The 20,170-nt window shown below is 42.8% G+C and overlaps 1 protein-coding gene across 1 annotated transcript in view; it reads right to left on the reverse strand.

Moving 5' to 3' along the window:
- The window catches only part of LOC308282166 (voltage-dependent T-type calcium channel subunit alpha-1I-like), a gene marked incomplete at its 3' end in the record, with an annotated part of 234,626 nt that extends 218,390 nt beyond the window's left edge, over positions 1-16,236 (reverse strand). Inside the window, exon 1 of the mRNA XM_080722510.1 lies at positions 16,165-16,236. Within this exon, the coding sequence (XP_080578636.1) occupies positions 16,165-16,221 (57 nt within the window). The 5' untranslated portion in view covers positions 16,222-16,236. The remainder of the gene's footprint in view (positions 1-16,164) is intronic.
- Positions 16,237-20,170: the final 3,934 nt, after the last annotated feature.

Below are 20,170 nucleotides of genomic sequence, written 5' to 3' on the forward strand. Positions count from 1 at the left end.
ACCAGAATGTAAGAGAGCCTTCATTAGTATTACTGGTAACACATGTGAAGAAAGTGAGAAGAGACCCAACATGTCTCCAAAATGTCTGTTGTGCATTCAGTCTATTCCTGTTTCGTAAGTAGAAGAAAAACGAATTCTTGTCACGATAAGCACTGTGCTATTTAACCACAGACTTTTTCATTTCATGTTGCGGTGCACACACATCAATGTTTGTGTGGTGTGTGTGCACTCGCCCATGTGTGTGTGTGTGCGCGCGTGTGTGCGTGTGTGTGTGTGTGTGTACGTGTGTGTGTTATCCAGCTTGTTATTTCTGAATGCAGCCAATCGAAATGTCAACCGAATTATCCTGACTGAACACACACTGTTCTAAATGACTGATGATGGGACCCTATCTAGAGTCAACTATAGGACAGAGGCAGAGAGAGAAACGCAGAGGGACAGAGAGGAGATGTCAGAGAGGGAGAGACAGAAGGAGATACATGGAGAGTGAGAGGATGGAGACGAATGTGGAGAGGGAAGTTCAACGTAAGGTAGGAACAGAGATCAAAACAGGACTGCTTCCTGGCACTCATGAAACGTTAGTACAAGTTCAACTGTATTGTCAGTGTTCGGATCAAATCTGACCTAATTATTACAACTTCACTGAATCATAACTATTAGTTTTTTTCATCTGATTACCTCAGGAACACAGCAGAAGAGAAGGATGAGAGGTTTTTACATTGGATGACATATTGTAGCATGGCATTTTGTTTTATGTTTTCTACATTGGACGACAAACTGTAGCCAAGGGGAGTAACTACCATGATGCAGACAACGTAATTGCATTGTGGCCCAATGACATATTAGATGCTGAGCTTGTAGACAAGCATTTGTCTGGAAACTCGCTAATACAGTATCTCCTGGATGTGGGTTCTCACAGCTGGGACATTTTTTGGAAAGTATTTCTGTTTCAACCTGTGTCACTGTGTGCTGTCGGAGATGCATTTTCCTTTTCTAAGATTAAGGAAACACAGAGAAGGTGACACCTTGCGCCGGGGGCCCAACGGGGAGTAGTTACACGCCTGAGTGTAGCATGGCATTTTTTTGGGTTTTATGTTTTCTACTTTGGACGACACATTGTAGCATGCATGTTTTAAATTAAATACTTGTGCCCTTGTGCCTTTCACATACACACGCAAGCACACACGCGTGTGCACACACGCACACACGCACGCACACACACGCACGCACGCGCACACGCACACGCACACACACACACACACACACACACACACGCACACACACACACACACAACCATCCCTGGGATTTCCACCAGAGCCACAGAACTCTGTCATCGCATGGTTTCACACAGACCGCTTAATTTTGCAGGGAGATAAGGAAGGAATACAGTAGAATTAATAACTGGAAAATGTAAGAAGCAAGGGGACAAGACGGAGAGAGAGAGGGAGAGAGAGAGAGAGAGAGAGAGAGAGAGAGAGAGAGAGAGAGAGAGAGAGAGAGAGTGGGGAGAACAAGATAAGAAAGAACTGGACTCTGACATCACTGCCACAAGAGGCCGCTATGCCGCTAGGTCACAGTGACGTTTCTTTATTGAACATCCCATAGGCTCATCTTAGGTCTCGTCATATAAGAACTGTATTCCAAAAATAAACAAATCAGCCCTGTGATGTACAGTATGAAGCATCCACTGGCTGAGTACCATTTTTTTGTCCAACCCGACCCAAATGTACCTTAATATCATGAATGACCTGTCCTACCGGACAGAATCACATGGCTGACTAGTTACATATTGGAAAACACATTATGACAAATGCATTTGGGTCCCCATCCGAAATCAATGGGGGTACATTTACTATAATCAAATTTTTATCCTAGGAATGTGACAAAAACAAAAAGATATTATTGAACTCAAGCCTCCATGGCGTGAGTAATCAATAGAAAAAAAAAGTCATTTTGGGGGTGAGCTACTCCATTAAGCCTCACTTCACCCTTTCAGTTACTTTGACAGGCAGGCTCACCCGCATAGGCATAACGATTAACAGCAGCATTAGCATAATGATTAACATTTGCATTAGCATAAGCGCTGGGGTCGGTAGGGCATTGGGAGAGAGCCAGAGGAACTGACAGACGGCGAGGGACACGGAGGAGTGGACCAGGGGCGTCACAAGGGGGGGGGGGAGAGTGGGACTGAGTTACTAGGGCCCAAGGTGGAGGGGCCCTAGAAACTTTAGCTATTGAAAACTGCGCTGTGAGCTTGTATATCTGCTATTTTTGAAAAGTCGTGAAAATGTGTGCACATCTTTGAATATACATATTTTTTAAGCGAACATTAATTTTGTAACTCAAATTTTGCTTCTGGGGGGGTCCCTGGAACTAAATATTTTGAGATGGGGGTCCGTGGCCAAATACATATCATCTTGTGGGTCCTTGACATGAAAAGGTTTGAGCACCACTGACATGGTTTCTTGCACACATTTTCACAATTTTTCACAAAAGCTCACAGCGCATCACCTAGTTAACATTCATGGGGGGCCCGCAGTGAATCCTTGTACCCAGGGCCCAGAATTTGGTGTGACGCCCCTGGAGTGGACGACAGAATGGGGGAAAGACAGACGCAGCTGGAAAGAAAGGAGCAGGAGAGAGAGAGCGGGGAGAGGGAGAGAGATACAGTAGGGAGAACAGGGAAAGCTAGAGAATGAGAGAGTGAACAAAGGAGAAGGAGAAAGAGGACATGCAGCATAAATCACTGCACCCAGACTGATAGCCGCATGCAGCTACTGAACACCAGTGGTGTAAAGTAACACCGGTAAGTACATTTACTTAAAGGGGGCGTGACACGGCCAAAACAGCTAATTATGGCTATCAAATTAGCCAATTTTTATAATGATGTCATGCACCCCCATGTTAAATGACCCAATCAAATTAATTTATTGTAGTTACTGTACTGAAAGTAGTACTTTCTGTACAGTAACGGCAATACATTAATTTGATTGGGCTAATATGGGGGAAGGGGCGGAGTCTCGCGGAGTCGAGTATCCATATCATTATCTTTTGAAACTGCCCCAAAAAAAGCTGTCCGAGGCGTGTTTCCGACTTTCTAAACCAACTTTAAAACTATCAGTTCTAGGGGTAAAAATTATACACCATTCGCTATAAAATGGTAAAAAAGTACATGTCTTCTTCAAAAAAAGGTGTCAGAGATTCGTTACGAGGGTCAACACGCTTCTCCCCGTCTAAGGGACGGTTTTGTCGGCCATACCCTGCTGTGTCTTCCGCTAAACCTGACTGGAGGACCTGGCCGGGACGCGTGATTATGGATCCCACTGGGAAAGATGGAGAACGAGCGTCCAGCGATCTCCTTTTCTCCTTTTCCTCGGCAGCTTTGAGCCCTTTTAGCAGACATATGTCCTGCTGTCTCGGGGGACTGAGGTCCGTGGCTCATACACTCTGTGTGTGTAGCCTGTGTGTGTGTGTGTACACACACAATAGCTCTCGCAAATAGCCGTGCGGTGCAGCGCTAGCCACGCTACACGCTAACAACAAGGTTGTGCGCAGCACCGCACGACGTTTGAAGAAACACCACGTGACCTACTGTATCATAATGTTAATTTTCGGCCGGTGTCGCCAGTCCTTTAAGTACAGTTTTGAGGAATTTGTATTGAGTATTTCCAATTTCCGATACTTTTACTTCTACTCTCTTGGATCCAAATATTATACTTTTACTGCACTACAATTATTTGAAAGGTTTAGTTAATAGTTACTTTGTAGATTTGGATTATTATCACAAAACTTAGGCTACATTAAAGGGGGCGTGACACGGCCAAAACAGCTAATTATGGCTATCAAATTAGCCAATTTGTTTAATGATGTCATGTACCCCCATGTTAAATGACCCAATCAAATTAATTTATTGTAGTTACTGTACTGAAAGTAGTACTTTCTGTACAGTAACTGAAATAAATTAATTTGATTGGGCTAATATGGGGGGTCGATTATCCATATCATTATCTTTTGAAACTGCCCCAAAAAAAGCTGTCCGAGGTGTGTTTCCGACTTTCTAAACCAACTTTAAAACTATCAGTTCTAGGGGTAAAAATTATATAGCATTCGCTATAAAATCAATGGTTAGACCGATAAAAAAATACATGTCTTCTTCAAAAAAGGTGTCAAAAAAGGTGTACGAGGGTCAACACGCTTCTCCCCGTCTATGAGACGGTTTTGTCGGTCTTCCCCTAACCTGACTGGAGCACCCGGGACACCGGAGCAAGCGTAGAACGAGGGTCCAGCGATCTCCTCCTCCGACCTCCGCAGAGGAGGTCCGTGGCTCATGTAGCCTGTGTGTGTGTGCTTTCGCGTGTGTGTGTGTGTGTGTACACACACAATAGCTCTCGCAAATAGCTGTGCGGTGCAGCGCTAGCCGCACGCTAACAACAAAGGCATCACGTTGTGCGCGGCACCACACGACGGACGAAGTATACATTGCGCGGCACCGCACGACGGACGAAGTATACATTGCGCGGCACCGCACGACGGACGAAGTATACATTCACTACTAACTGATACGGCCCGCCTCCTTTTCAGACTGTTTGAAGAAACACCACGTGACCTACTGTATCATAATGTTAAATTTCGGCCGGTGTCGCCACTCCTTTAACAACTTCAGCCCTATACTTTTTGGCCATTTGAAAATAGCCAAACTACAAGTAGTTTGGCTATTTTCAAAATATTTGCACACATTTGAAAACTTGAAATGACACATTCTAGAAAGAAATGGAGGGCTGCATGGCGCGGGCGTATAGAAGTAGAGAAGCGTATCTCGGTCATTGAAGACAAGGCTAATGGTCTCCAGGCGAGAGTTGAGCAACTGGAGAAGAACAACAAAGAATTGGAAACAAAGGTTCTGGAAATGCAAACGAGATCGAGAAGCTGCAATCTGAAAATAATGAATGCAGGTGAGAAAATAGCTGATGATAAGCTTTGCTCCTTCCTTGAAAAATGGATTCCAAAAACCCTGATTGTTGAGTTAACTTCAGAAGTCTTTCTTGGAAAGGCTCATAGATTGGGCCAGAGAAAAGATCCGAATGGGCGCTCGAGACCTATTATCATGCAATTTCCGACCGAGATAAGGCGACAGTATGGAACGCAGCCATAGCCCAAAAAAAAAGATGATGATTGAGGACAAACCGGTCTGGAGTGGTTCCACAAAGATCTGCCACCCGAAACATATATCAAGATGAAAAAGTTTGACGCAGCGAGACAGAAGCTCAGGGTTATGAAGATTGTGTGTGGAGTACAATTACCTGCCTGCACGTTTTTGGTGACCTATTTGGACACCCAGTCCGGCCCTGCACACACACACACACACGCACGCGTGCACGCGTGCACGCACGCACGCACGCACGCACGCACACACGCACGCACGTCGCACGCACGCACGTCGCACACATGCATGCACGCACTTTCCGTTATATTTCTCTCCATGTCTCTCTGTACCTCTCTCCTATTCTTATTGCCTTCCAATAGCCCTCAAAACCTTGACACAGATCACTGGCATCCAACATGAAGAGCCTTCCATCATCCATATTCCCTGTGAGGAAACAATAGCAGGGTTCCATGGTGGTAGATCAGCTGCAGCCTGGTATGGCCAGACTAATATCATTGCGTTGGCTTTTCTTTTTTTAGCACTGGCAGATTTGTAGGCTACATAGTAACATCCTCAGTGTTCATTTAACTGGGTTACAAATAAACATTCAGGAGTTTATAATAACAATAGTGTAACCACAATCCTCTATGCAGTAGATAGTTGAGGCTAACATCAAAATCAGTTGAAAAACTTTAACCCTACAATAAGCTAGTTGAAAGTATAGGCGATCTTCAATACTTGTATAAAGTCCCTGGCACAATATATTTTCAGCACCATGCCACCGACTCAAATAGTTTATCACATTATGAATCACTTAATTCACACAGATGTGATAGTTGCTTTATCACTCCCACATTTATTCACAAACAAATGAGATACCGATAAGGACAAGGACTGACAGATACAGAGATCTCCATATATGGGTACAAAAGGGACCCAGACAGATGTGTACTCTACAAAGCCCCATGACAGACTATGACTCAGACATATTGGTCGGATCGGCGGTGCGACGTAGCAGCCTGAACCTTTAGTTGGTTTAAAATAGATGAACTTTTGCTCGCAGATGGGCTGTGTGTGACTAAAATAGCAATTCATCAACACTAACTTAAAACAAATATTACAGTCAGTGCCAACTATCAACTGCACCAGCTATAGCAATAGTAGTCCCACTGGGATTTCCCAACAGTGTGGGGAGGGAGTTGGATGATAACATAGCAGGATTTGCAGGCAGGCTTGACCTTGTTGGTACTACAGGTAAAACCACTGTGTGAACGGCTGAAGGTTGTTTTCTGCTCTGTGCTTTGGTTGCTTCGTACCAGAAGAGTAAACTCTAGTGTCTATAATGTGAATTATATCAGACCATCCACATGGGAGCACATTTTTGTACATGTTGGCTGGTGAGTTCCTTCTGCAGATTCAGGTTGCTACTTTGCGATGTTTTGTGAGCTGGCCATATCAACCTAGGGCTGTCTGTGTGATGAATATAATACACAGATTACACATAACATCTGTTACCACAGTGCAAGTGTGCAGGAATTTACATTTATGAGTCCCCTTGAAATGGGAAAGTGTCCTAATACACGAAATGTGTGTGCACGTGGGAGTATGTACAGTACTGTGCGCCAGCTTGTGTGTGTGCGTGTGTGCGTGCAGTATGTGTGTGTGTGTGTGTGTGTGTGTGTGTGCGTGCGTGCGTGCGTGCGTGCGTGCGTGCGTGCGTGCGTGCGCATGTGTGTGTGTGTATGTGTAATGAGCCCGAGGGGCCACATGTGTGAATTGAATGCTATTAATCTGGCCTTTCTTGCCCATCAGATTTGGTTTGGAGCTGAATAGCTTCACATGCTCTCTGTCACTGCTCTGTCTCTCTGTGTCTCTCTCTCACTCTCAGGATGTCCCCTCTCTTTTGCACCACTTATTGTCTGTCTGTCTGTCTGTCTGTCTGTCTGTCTGTCTGTCTGTCTGTCTGATTGATATGTCCTCTCTCTGGACATGGTCCATCTCTCCCTTGCACTCCTTCTGTTTCACTCGACTGTATCTTTGTCTTTCAGTTACCCTTTTATTGTGTTTCAAGTCAAAAGGGCCTTATTGGCATAAGAAAAAGTTTACCCTATTGCCAAAGAAAATGTGGAAACGAAACAGTCAAAACAAAACAGAGGTGTGTTACATTGCAACTTAGAGAAAACTATCTTACAAAACCATAAGAATTGTGCATTATCTGTGAGAAATATTTACACATCCACATAGGAGAGGTTGCTTGGGATAAACCTTTTGAAATAAATGACGGCAGTATTTAAATGTTTTGCATTCACTTTGTACTACAGTAGCAGCACATTTTTCAAATTCAAATTGAAAGGTAGCTGCTCTTGTTTGTACCGGTATGTACAGTATTTCTATGTCCCAAGGTCACTCTGTGCGAACAGTGCAGGAATTACACACAAGGTGGTTAGAATCCATTAGACATCCTTCTCCTGTCAAAACAGCTCACAAATCTTGCTGCTGTGTTTGCACAATGATGCACTTCACCCAGCAGATATGGGAGTTTCTTGTCATTAGTCATGTTCTCAAACTCTCCTTGGGTGATTGCAATCTGTGGGAAGTATATGTCTCTCTGATGTCTTGGTACAGTGGACAAGTGTGTGTGTGTGTGTGTGTGTGTGTGTGTGTGTGTGTGTGTGTGTGTGTGTGTGTGTGTGTGTGTGTGTGTGTGTGTGTGTGTGTGTGTGTGTGTGTGTGTGCGTGTGTGCGTGTGTGTGTGTGTGTGTGTCCGTCCGTCTGTGTATCTCTTTCTCTCTGTCTCTCTGTGTCTGTCTCTCTCTCTCTCTCTGCATGCCATAAGTCATCCAGATAATGTGAATGTCATGTGCGATCTAAAGCCTGTCTTTCAGATTTGTCTATGTCGCCTCCTTGTCCCCATGCAGGCTTTTCTATGCTGTGTCCCAGCCAGCGTCTGAATGATATTCACAGCACTGCATCACCTGCTGCTCTCCTCTCATCTATCATCAACAGAATCTCTCTGACGTGGACACAATCAAATCACTCCCCGGAGGTGAGGGCTTTCAGGTATCACGCAGAGAATGGGAGACCGTCGGGACATTTGCATTTGCCTTTCATTTCCTACGCAACTTTGCACCGCCTTGTCAGGGTGCACGGAATGTACGATTCAGTCTGATCAAATATCTATTTCACGGAACGGAATGGGTTTGTGCTGGATCAGGGCAGGTTGATTCAAACTGCACATAAGAAGAAATCATGGAGGGGAATCATTTCACCATTCACCCTTTTACTTGAGTTGAATTATACAGAATTCCTGTCTATCTACAACCTGTCGATGCTATGGAGAAATAGCGGTTTCTACTGTATGGGTTTCTTTTGTGCTCTAAATATGCATTCTAAGAAAAAGCCTCAGGCCTTGATACCTCGATAATTGATTATTTTGACCAAGTTCATTCATTTTGACACCAGAAAAGGAATGAGTGAGAAACGTGAAAGTGGGAAGGAAGGAGGCATGGCACGAGTGGACATTTAGATTTCTGAACGGATTGGGTTCTATGTGGGAATAGCTAGGCATCACATCAGAAAGAATTAAGAGAGACGAAAATAATTATATTGGAAATAATACAGTATAAAGTAATGGAGTAATGTACTAGTAAGACACCTCAAAAGGGCCCTAAAGGGCGAGGTCGCACCATGTCTTGGCCGTCTGGCCAGTGATGTATATCGGACCAGTTCACCATATATGGATATGAAGTCCTGTTAGATATTGACACCAGGGATCTCCATATATGGGCATAGAGTGGTTCCCGTGACATCACAACATACAATCCCTTTTATGCCCATACTGTATATGGAAATCCCTGTCTGAACCAGCCACACCACTGTGATGTCACCTGTTTATGTCCATATAAAGATCCCTGCTCTGAGTATCTGACATCACTGTGACCTCACCTGTGATGTCACAGTGATGTGTCAGGGGAACCACAGTGTCAGGAGTTATCCATGCTCTGAGTATTTGACATCACTGTGATGTCACCTGTGATGTCACAGTGATGTATCAGGGGAACCACAGTGTCAGGCGTTACGCGTATATAATTTGACAAGCTGTGCCGGTTCTGACAGTAAACTGCAACCTATGGTCGTAATTAACTGTGGCTAGAATATAACATCTGATCTGACAGATGACAATTAAGCTAAGTGCTCAATAGGATAGCACTCAGCGGTCTCGACCTTGTAAAGGTGTCTGAGTTGGGATCAGGTAACGCTTGGGGCAAATACAATTATACAATGATTAATTGATAGACCATGAGTGCAGTTATGTAAAACACATTGATTGTTAGTTCCTCTTGTCGGCTGTCTTTTGGCACATTCTAGAGAGACTAATGATGAGGAACTGAATTAAGTTTTGCCGGGTAGTGGAGGGGATGGGGAGAGGAGAGGAGAGGAGAGGAGAGGAGAGGAGAGGAGAGGAGAGGAGAGGAGAGGAGAGGAGAGGAGCTGCTACAATTGGTGTTTTTAAATCCTTCCTAAAAACCCATTAATGTTTTCCCAGGCTTTTAATTGCATTTAAATTCAATCTGCCTAGTTATTTTTTAATTTGCTTCTAATTTTTGTTTTATTGCCTCTGTTTTTAATGTTGTACAGCACTTTGGTTCAGCTTGCCCGTTTGTAAACGTACTATATGAATAAAGCTTGTTTTGATTTGATTATAGCAGCGGTGGAAAGTACTCAACCCCAGTCTAATGCCTCATTCACACTACAGATATATAGTTGAACGTTTTGCTTGGTAATTCAATGTAATCTCAATGGAAACCAGCTTTAAAGATACAGGAGACGCTCCAAGCAAAGCTTTGAAAGCTTTAAAGCTGGTTTCCATTGAGATTACATTGAATTACCAAGCTAAACGTTCAACTATATATCTATAAACAGGGATTAAGTGGTTAATTCATGGGGCGCCTGGTGGCCTAGTGGACCAGGCGCATACCATATAGGCATTGCCATTTCGGCATCAATGCCTGTCGGCGTTGCCGGTTCGATTCCCGATCCGGGCGACCTTTGCCGCATGTCACTCCCTGTCTCTCCCCCATTTCCTGTCAGTCTACTGTCCTATAAATAAAGGCAAAAAGCCCAAAAACAAATCTTTAAAAAAAAATAAAAAAAATAAGTGGTTAATTCATTATGAAGCCCTACTTTTCAAAGAACAATATTTGTCTTGGAAAAGTAATGGAGTGAAAGTCTTGAGTATCCAAAAATGTACAGATAGAGATACTCGAGTCAAAAGTACAGACCTCAAGTAAATGTACCTTGTTGTCCACCACCACTGCGTTACAGACAGACATCATTCCATTATGTCCTTCAGCTGACCTCCAGGAAGGTTGCTATCATCCGTAGTAGAGACTGAAAAATGTGTGTGTGTGTGTGTGTGTGTGTGTGTGTGTGTGTGTGTGTGTGTGTGTGTGTGTGTGTGTGTGTGTGTGTGTGTGTGTGAGAGAGAGAGAGAGAGAGAGAGAGAGAGAGAGAGAGAGAGAGGGGGGGTGGGGGGGGGGTGAGTCAGAGCATGTGAGAGGGAAGACAGATTGTGTAAGACAAAGTGACAGGGGTAGAGGTCAGATTGTTGGATGAAACAGAGTAAGTCTATGTCCCCACAAACACAAGTATTTTTAGTACAAAGATATTTAAAAACACAGATCTCGTGTTTACTGACAGCCTGTCAACAACCAGTCTCACAATGACTTTTCAGAGATTAGAGAATAATGTGTCTGTCTCATGAACCTATTCTGTTTTGTTTATTCATATGCTTGGACACCTAGCTGGCTCTCATTGGCTTCAATGCATTCTATCATGGCTCCAGTTTGCCTGTCAGTGCTCACACAGCCATGGCACCAACGTATATCTCTCATTCTTTACGTAGCCTAGCTTATTACAACTCAACAAGGTGGAATAATAAATGTATCTAAGAATAAACGCGTAAAAAGTCATGTTATTAATGTTAGAGTCTCTGCTATTACGTAATCCTGATTGGAGATAACGGAGTTAACATCACAAGCAAAAAAAAGAAAAGAAAAATGCAGTGTGTACTACTGTATATGTTAGCTTTTTGATCCTGTCATTTCATTTTCAGTGAAGACATTTGCTATAGAAGGCAAAAAAGTATGTTGCCTAGTATTGAACGCTAGGGTACTCCGGTCAACTCAGGACAGTGTAGGTTTATGTGGTTAAAAAGGGGTAAAACAAGGGTGTGCAGCTAAAATATTTCTAGATTGGACATGAAGTACATTTCTTGTCTTTAGCCCAGTTAACACTGATTGTGGAGCCATAGGGTCCATTTTTACACTCTCAGAGTTACATTAACATATGATTAAGGATGAGAAAAGACGGGACGATTAAAGTAATAACTACTCTCTTATCGCCAGAGGCTTGGGATTTTAGTAGTGCTTTGAAGTGGCTCTCCCCTGGCCTTTCACAGCCACTGCAATGGGGTTTAGCACAATGAAAACTATGCTGGATTTACTGCCCATAAGAGAGAGGACAAGAGAAAGAGAAGGTACTGAATCATGAAATACCATCAGTATCCTCTAAATCCTGGACACTGGCAAAGTCCCCTCTTTTCCCTTAAATCTCTCTCTATTCTCTCTCTATACATTTTTTTATATTCTTTATCCACCCTCTCTCTTAAATGTCGCCAGTAGTTGTCTACTGAAGTTCTGATGAATCGCTTTGCCTTTCCTCCATAGATGTTTCCACAAATCAAACGCACACCCACACACAGCATATGGTAATGTCATCATGGTGGATGGTTTGAATGTATTCATACACACAAAGGATTTCTTCTGGTGTTATGGATTGACCATAGCCAGTCGATCAGCACGGACAATGTGAAAAGTGGACCCAGTCAATGCTAGACTCTTCAGTTCAGAGGAGAGTGGCATGCACTGTGTGTGTGTGTGTGTGTGTGTGTGTGTGTGTGTGTGTGTGTGTGTGTGTGTGTGTGTGTGTGTGTGTGTGTGTGTGTGTGTGTGTGTGTGTGTGTGTGTGTGTGTGTGTGTGTGTGTGTGTGTGCGCGATTGCAATAGGAATATCCGTTCTATAGTCACCCTGTAAAAGTTCAATTCATAGCTCAGGCTTTTATTTGCTTCAATCAACAACTGACTACAGTATATTTGAGACCGGAGTCGGGACCTTTAATGCCTTTGCACAAAACCTTCACTCATTAAATCAAATTGTTAAACAGAGTACGGTATATAGAAAGTATATGAAAAGGGAGAGAGAGAGAGAGAGAGAGAGAGAGAGAGGACTATAGTCAATAGATATGGGATGCATAGGATTTGTTACCTAAGTATTGCAATTTGTCTGTCCATACAGATCATGACAAAACCTATTCCAAGTACTGCACATGTATTTGCTTCTACAGGTGGGCATATCGTTGCCCAGTTCTCTCGGTCGTCCTCAGACGAGCTTCCATTTCCAAACAGGTGCTGCGAATCTGACCCATCAAGACAAGCTAAAATAACTCGGAAACTTAAATCTGCAGTCCATAATAATAATCCTTATTTAATTCTTTAATTTAAGCCATCTGTAAGGTAGAGAACGTTAATATAATTTAACTTTCCACATCTTCTGTGGTTGGAGGTAGTCTCCCTACTCTTAGACAATGGGTCCTCGGTAAGGCTGTAAACATTCCTCAGAAACTAAATTCAAATATTGAGATGAATATTGGCCCGAATAGGATATCGAATATATTCGAATATTATTAATATTAATATTATTATTATTACCTCATATAGGACATACAAGTTACACATTTTAGCTTTAACATGTTTAGTAAAATACCTATTGAATAAAATACTAATAAATCATGAATCTGTGTGGAAATAGTAATGCTGTTAAAATGTTGCAGCCTAAATTACTATTCAATAATTCAATAAGTAGTGGCAGGAGCAGTAATGAAGTAAGATGTTCATTACAGATCAAATACAGCCGGGGCCAACTACTTTTTCTCTGATGTGACCGAGAGAATTCTAGAGAAGGATTTTCAATTACAATGTAACAGATGGCTTGGCTGTTAAGCGTCTCTCTCTCTCTCTCTCTCTCTCTCTCTCTCTCTCTCTCTCTCTCTCTCTCTCTCTCTCTCTTTCTCTCTTTACATTAAATTTACATTAAACCTAGTCCAGCTGCTGCTCTGTCTTTAATGGAAAACTAGGCTCTTGCTCACTTCCTTTCCCCCAACGCTGACAAACATTGCAGCTCATCTCATTTCAACTCCATTCCTGGCACACGTGCAGAGGGTGTCACCAACTCAGAGAAGTTGCATACCCCAGCTTATGCCCAGCTTATACCACCTATATCTGCTCAATGAAATAATATTACTATAGGGCATATCAGTGGGCGTGGTTACTGGTGCCACAAAAATGGTCATGATTCACCAGATTCACCATATAATACAGTATATATTTTATATGTAAATCTTGACGGTAATATGAACAGATTTGCATATCAACAACACTTTCCCATCCACTCACGCACGCACGCATGCACACACGCATAAATGCGCGCACGCGCACACGCACACACACACACACACACACACACACACACACACACACACACACACACACACACACACACACACACACCATCCAATTAGGAAAAAGAACCCATTCATCAACTTAAATGTTATATTGTTCCAATTCCATTTTTTCCCTTCTCATTTCTTTGTTTCATCACTTCCAATTTCATGTGTCTATCCCTTGGGAGAAGTTTGCCTGCAGCGCTTTGGCCACATGGCCAAGTTCTTCCTTGTACGCAAGTTCTTCCTTGTGCTTTTGCAATTATGCTCAACCCTAACCTTATGCCTAACCCAGGGGTGTCCAAACTTTTTTCAAAGGGGGCAGCATTATAAAATATTAAAACACAACTCAAGGGCCGACTATATCTCCTGGCAAAATGTAATTTTGATGGGACCATAACAAAGTCACAAGTTCACATAAAAATATTTGTATTTAAAAAACGGGCAAGGTAAAAAGGCAAATACAATAAAATAGCCTTTCTTTGACCCCTTCAGAATGAGACAACAGGAAACAATCCTGACAGATTATACTCTGAGAAAGTATACTTGTTTGACGGTGCTGGCGGGCCGTTTATATACTACAATTTAGGAATGAAGGTGCGGGCCGTATACATTTTGTCCTCTGGACGCATTTGGCCCCCGGGCCGCACTTTGGACACCCACGGCCTAACCTGAACCTCACAATAACGTAAAAATGGTTTGGGTGTTATTTGACCAGAAAGCATTTCTGCCAGAAAGCTCCCAGGAAAAGTGTCTCCCTTTTGCATATCCTGTAGTTCTTGATTGGATGAAATTGTCATCCCAACAAGAAAATGTACTGTATGTTCTGTTTAGAGATGGTGAGATTGAACATACACTCTAGTCTATATTGTTGCAATGATACCTGTCAGAATATAGAGCTAAAAAGAAATCACTTAAACACCATGTTTTACATTGTCTTGTCTCCCTGGGAAGCAGATTCCAACACCAAACAGGGTGCACCATGGGTAATATAGCACCCCTGTTGTCTCTCACACATGTTTGCTGCCAGCATGATAAAAATGTACGTACATCTGCGCATTCACAACACACACACGATACTGAATCATAATTAAAACATTTCCCCATGAAGGTAAAGATATGCGTGCTAAGAAGATTTTCCAATAACTGAATAGCTAAATGTCAATACCTTTTTACATTGGTTGTTAATACTTACAAGTGTTAAAGAGCCTATGACATGGCCTAAAATTATCATGTATGATACAGTAAGTCACGTGGTCTCTCTGAAAACAGTTTGAAACAGTGTTCGACCATAGTCATATTGTATATGACTATGGTCTTCCTGACCGGGAGAAATGCATGTTGCGAGCTTGTAGCTCAGCTATTTTCTGTCACCACAAACACACACACACTTAGGCTGGGGAGCCTGCGGTTGAGAGACTAATGGATTGGGGCTCGGCAGCGCACCAATCACATCCCTTGCTCCCAGCACCTTAAAAAATCACAGAGAGATGACTAGAGCTGAGAGTAGCCACAAGTCATTCTGAACAGTCAACATTGGCCTACTACCAGCGCTAGGATCGCTCTGGTGCCTCCAGTCGATTAGAGTTAGACAGCAGAATATAGCCACCATTAGCCAGTAAAAACGTCCAGAGCACAGGAGGAGAAAGTTAGACACCTGAATTCTGATCTCTGGCGGCTTGTTTGGTTTCGACTTGTACATTTTTAGCGGTAAATATGCCATGAAGTTGTGGAATCTTTATAATGTTTATGCCTGCAACTACTAGATTACATTTTTGTCATATACATTCTTCACTGAGGCCAGCTTTCTGTGTTGCAGATTCAATGAAATGCATGCTAAACTCCGCCCCTCGCCCCACAACAATGGATAACCATTAGTACAGTAAATACAGTAAATTAAATTGATTGTCTTATGCATTCCCACAATGACATCATCTAAATATTAGCAAATAAAATAGCAGTTTTTTCCCCTTTTTTATGTCAGCGGCCATTTAAAGTATAGGCTAGTCATTTTGTTGATTGTCAGTCATTTTGTCAGGATGAAACCCTTTTGATATTTATCTAAATCCAACGGCTAGCATCAAAATGCAAACATCAAACAACCATATGTCAGCCAGCCAAAGGAAAATTCCACCTCACCAAGAGGTCAGGGGCTCAAACAGGGATCTACACACCGCTAGCGGTCAAATGCAGTTGAAAAGGAAGGTAAAGCATAATGTACTGTACTGTATCACACAGGGAGGGTGACGGTTGGAGGTGGACTCACCTGGAGTTGTGCCGGATTCCCTGCAGAGACTGAGATGACAGCGCCCCAGGGCGCAGGGGATTGTCTGAAAAAATGTTTCGCAAACCGAATAATAGAGCAATCATTTTGTTATGGAGGACCATCGTGGAGCTTTTTTTTATATATCATGGGACGCCAGCAAGCCAAGCAAACCCCATCAACACACACCACACCACCCAGTGCCACCCACCCACCCACCGGCGTAACTGTAAAGGATATGGGCTGGTGACCATCCGAATGCACCAGCTGCGAGGGCACGTGGTCTGCTTCAGACAGAAGAACACCACGGGTATCAGCTCGGGGTAGGGCACCACCAACACACTGGTGTCACTGCTGGCGTCATCATAATCGTCGCCATCGTTATTGTCGTCGTCTTCGTCCCGGAAACGCCCCCCCGCCGCCTCCCGCTCTACGGCGTCCTCCAGCAGCGCGCCAATCTCCTCCTCCTCTTCCTCCTCGTCCTCCTCTTCCTCCTCTTTTTCCTGGGGAGAAGGGGAGGAGCTACAGGAGGCGGGTCGGGGGGAGGAGGGAGCGACAGCATTGTTGATGACGTCATTGCCCGCGGCGATGGCTGTTGTTGTCGTCGTCGCGGGCCCTGTGACTGCTGGTGCTGTTGTTGTTGTTGTTGTTGTTATTGTTGTTGCAGCAGGTCCCTCCTCCTCCTCCTCGCTTGTCATGGCAATGCAACGTTCTGTAAGGAGAGAGAGAGAGCGACAGGAGGAAAACAAGTTAAGTTAATAAGGAAAGTGAAGAAATAGAGGCGGGAAAATGGAAGAAGAGAGCGGGATAAGTGAGTGAGGCAGAGACAGGGGCGTCACAAGGGGGAGGGAAGTGGGACTGAGTTACTAGGGCCCAAGGTGGAGGGGCCTTAATTATTTTATACAGTAGCAATTGAAAAATAGCAGATCTACACCACGCTGCGAGCTTGTAGATCTGCTATTTTTGAAAAGTCGTGAAAATGTGTGCAATTCTTTGAAAATATATATATATATATTTTTAAGCAAACATTTGTAAAAAAACTTTGCTTCTGGGGGGTCCCTGGAACTAAATATTTTCAGATGGGGGTCCGTGGCCAAATACAAATAATTTTTGGGGTCCTCGACATGAAAAAGTTTGAGCACCACTGACATAGAAACATAGGTTTATCAAAAGAGCTGTGAGCTTGTATATCAGCTATTTTTCAACAGTTAAAGCACAAAATAATTGTGCGGGGGCCCGCAGTGAATCCTTGTACTCAGGGCTCAGAATTTGGTGCGACACCCCTGGGAGGAGGCAAGAAGTTATAATGACCGGGAGTGAAGAAAGGAATGAGGTAAGCAGAGTTTAGCAGAGAGGAAACCGATCAATCGCGTGTATTATTTAGAGTCTGAAAGGGAGAGATGGAGCACTGATGCGACAGCGCGGAGTCTGCCAACAGATTTCCAATATTGCGGCGGAGCAGACGTTTCTAAATAAAACCTTATTGACAGAACAGTTAATGGCGCAACACTGCAACTGATGACAGTGATTTCATGCTCTGTTTATGGGGTGTCTGTAAAGAAAAACCAAAGCAGGCGGAAATACACAAACACGCAGCCGAGACACGCTGATAGACAGACAGGCGTTCACATGAATGTGAAACGAAAACAAAGTATGTCTCAACAGCCTTTGCACAGCCTGTGTCGGTGACACATTACTTGTCATTAAGGATGCTACAGTAAGACTAATACTGCTTGAAAGCTGTGCAATGTTTCTAGGGAAAGGGCCAAAACTAAAACTGGCTGACTGGCATCGGTGCAGTGGGAGCTAGCTGCCTCAGTCGTATTTACAACATTTAAAATGTAATACTTTTTTTTTTCTTTTTTTTTTGTTATCAACTTTTTTATTTTATTCAAAAAATAATACAAATATGTTATTTAAAAAGATTTATCATGAATAATAAACTAATAAAAAAATAACACAAGATACATGTACAAACAACACACACACACAACTCAAAAACCAACAATGAAAAAAAAAAAAAAGAAGAAGCAAACCCACCCACCCCTCTTTCCCTGGACCAACAATGGAATGAAAAGTAGTGCATACCTGTGCCAGGTTCTTACCACTGTGTAATGACATCTTAAATCATACTGTATCTTTAAGCTTATCTGCAATGCCAGACCATGTAATAACTTTTTCCTCGCTCGCTCCATGTAATTGCCGTTGACTGCTTTTTAAGGTTAGAGCCCATTGTTAAGGTACGAGGAGGTTTCCACCGCGTGACAACCATCTTCTTAGCCACTGTTAAGCAAGAAAAGAAGATGCGCTTGCATGTGCTGTTTAGGTGTTCAAATGTAATAAGTTGTACTTTGAAGTTGCAGCTATGAGCTCCAGACTGCTGAGCGGGGTTGTCATTTGGGATAGACCGGAGTAGAGAGTGTAGAAAAGTATAGGCAGGCATTTGTTTGTACATAAAATGTGTTTGTCAATCTGCCTGTCTGTGCCTTTGGTTCTTCGTTTTCTTTTGCATCACCTGTGTGCCTTGGCTTGAGGCCTGTTTTGTGTATTTTTTGTTAATGCAAATATCGCAAATAACACAATATCACATGCACAAGCACAATATAGCCGTCAAGCCTTGCCCGGCTTCATTTATTTAAACCCAATAATGGACAAAGTACTCAACCCCAATGTTTTCTGGTCAAATATTACACAAATACAGTACAAGTAAAAGCTGTGAGATACTGTAAGTCAGTGGTTCTCATAAATGTCAATGTCTCCCCTTATCTCTGACAGTATACAAATGGCACCAAATGGACCCGTTCCTGGTCCATTTGGTAAATGGCAGCAAATGGACCCATTCCTGGTCCATTTGGTTCCATTTGTATACTGTCAGTGATACTCTCAGTATACTGTCAGAGACTTGTAAGGGTCTTGTAAGGGTCGATTTTGAATCCCCTAAAGCAGTGGTGCCCAAACCTTTTAGGTCGAGATCCAAAAGAGAACTTAGCCCGGGACCCAAACTAGTGAAAACAGCCGATCTACAAGCTCACAACGTGGCGCGAAAGATTTCTGGCTTGGCTTGGGGTGGTATATTATTCAACATTAATAGCACATTAAGCGGAGCACTGAATTTAACTGTTCTTCCTTGGCTCGGAAACCAATTACTGGTACTTCAGATTTATCCTTTTTTATTACTGAAGATAATTCAACTATGGCGCGTTTTATGGAATTTATGGAATTTCTTAGGTTTTTCTTTGATTTCTTTATGAAATTACTGAAATAATCTTTGCATTTTTGTTTTTAATTCATGAAAAAAATAGCTTTTTTGGGAATGTTTTTTGAAAATATCTTAAATAATAGTAATTAAAAACAAAATGTATGGAAAAATTGAGGGACCCATAAAAATTGGTCCATGACCCTCAAATGGGTCCCGACCCACTGCTTGGGAAACAGTGCCCCAAGGAACCCAGAATCAACTCTGAGAACCACTGCTGTAAGTACGGGAGAATTATCTTCACAAAAAAGCATAAATCTGAAGTAATTGGTTTCCGAGCCAAGGAAGAACAGTTAAGTTCAGTGCTCCGCTTCAAGCGCTATTAATGTTGAATAGTGTACCACCCCAACCCAAGCCAGAAATCTTGGTGTTAGTCATGGACTCAGGCCTGCATTTCAACAGCTACATTAAGACAATTACAAAGTCAGCATACACAATTCACCTTAAGAATAAGGATTATAGGACTTATGTCTCAGCAGGATTCATCTTAAGTATACTACTGTAACCGTGTCTTTGTAGGTCTCGATCAGACAGCTGCAGTGGATTCCAAATACTTCTGCTTGAATCCTTACTAATACCAAGAAAGTGGATCAGATTACTCAAATCCTCCGATATTTACATAACGCATCGAGCGGTTGGGTGCCATCACACATTTCTGATCTTGCGCTATACAACATGAGCCACCCAGAGCTCTCATATCATCTGTATGGGACAGGTCTGCTTTATGAGCACCACAGTCAGAGCTAAAATATAGAGCATCTTCTGTTTTTATGCACCACATACAAACTTACATAAAACTGCACGTTTCCTACAACTCTGATCTATCACTTTAACTACATAACATCCATAGCATATCATGTACACTACAGTATAATATACTGTAAGCAACTGAGGTAAGACATAAAGGTGCGTGGGCATAGCAGCAGATATTTCTTAACTGCTGCTAT

Source organism: Nannobrachium achirus (assembly GCF_963921795.1).
Source record: "Nannobrachium achirus genome assembly, chromosome: 3".
NCBI lineage: Eukaryota > Metazoa > Chordata > Actinopteri > Myctophiformes > Myctophidae > Nannobrachium > Nannobrachium achirus.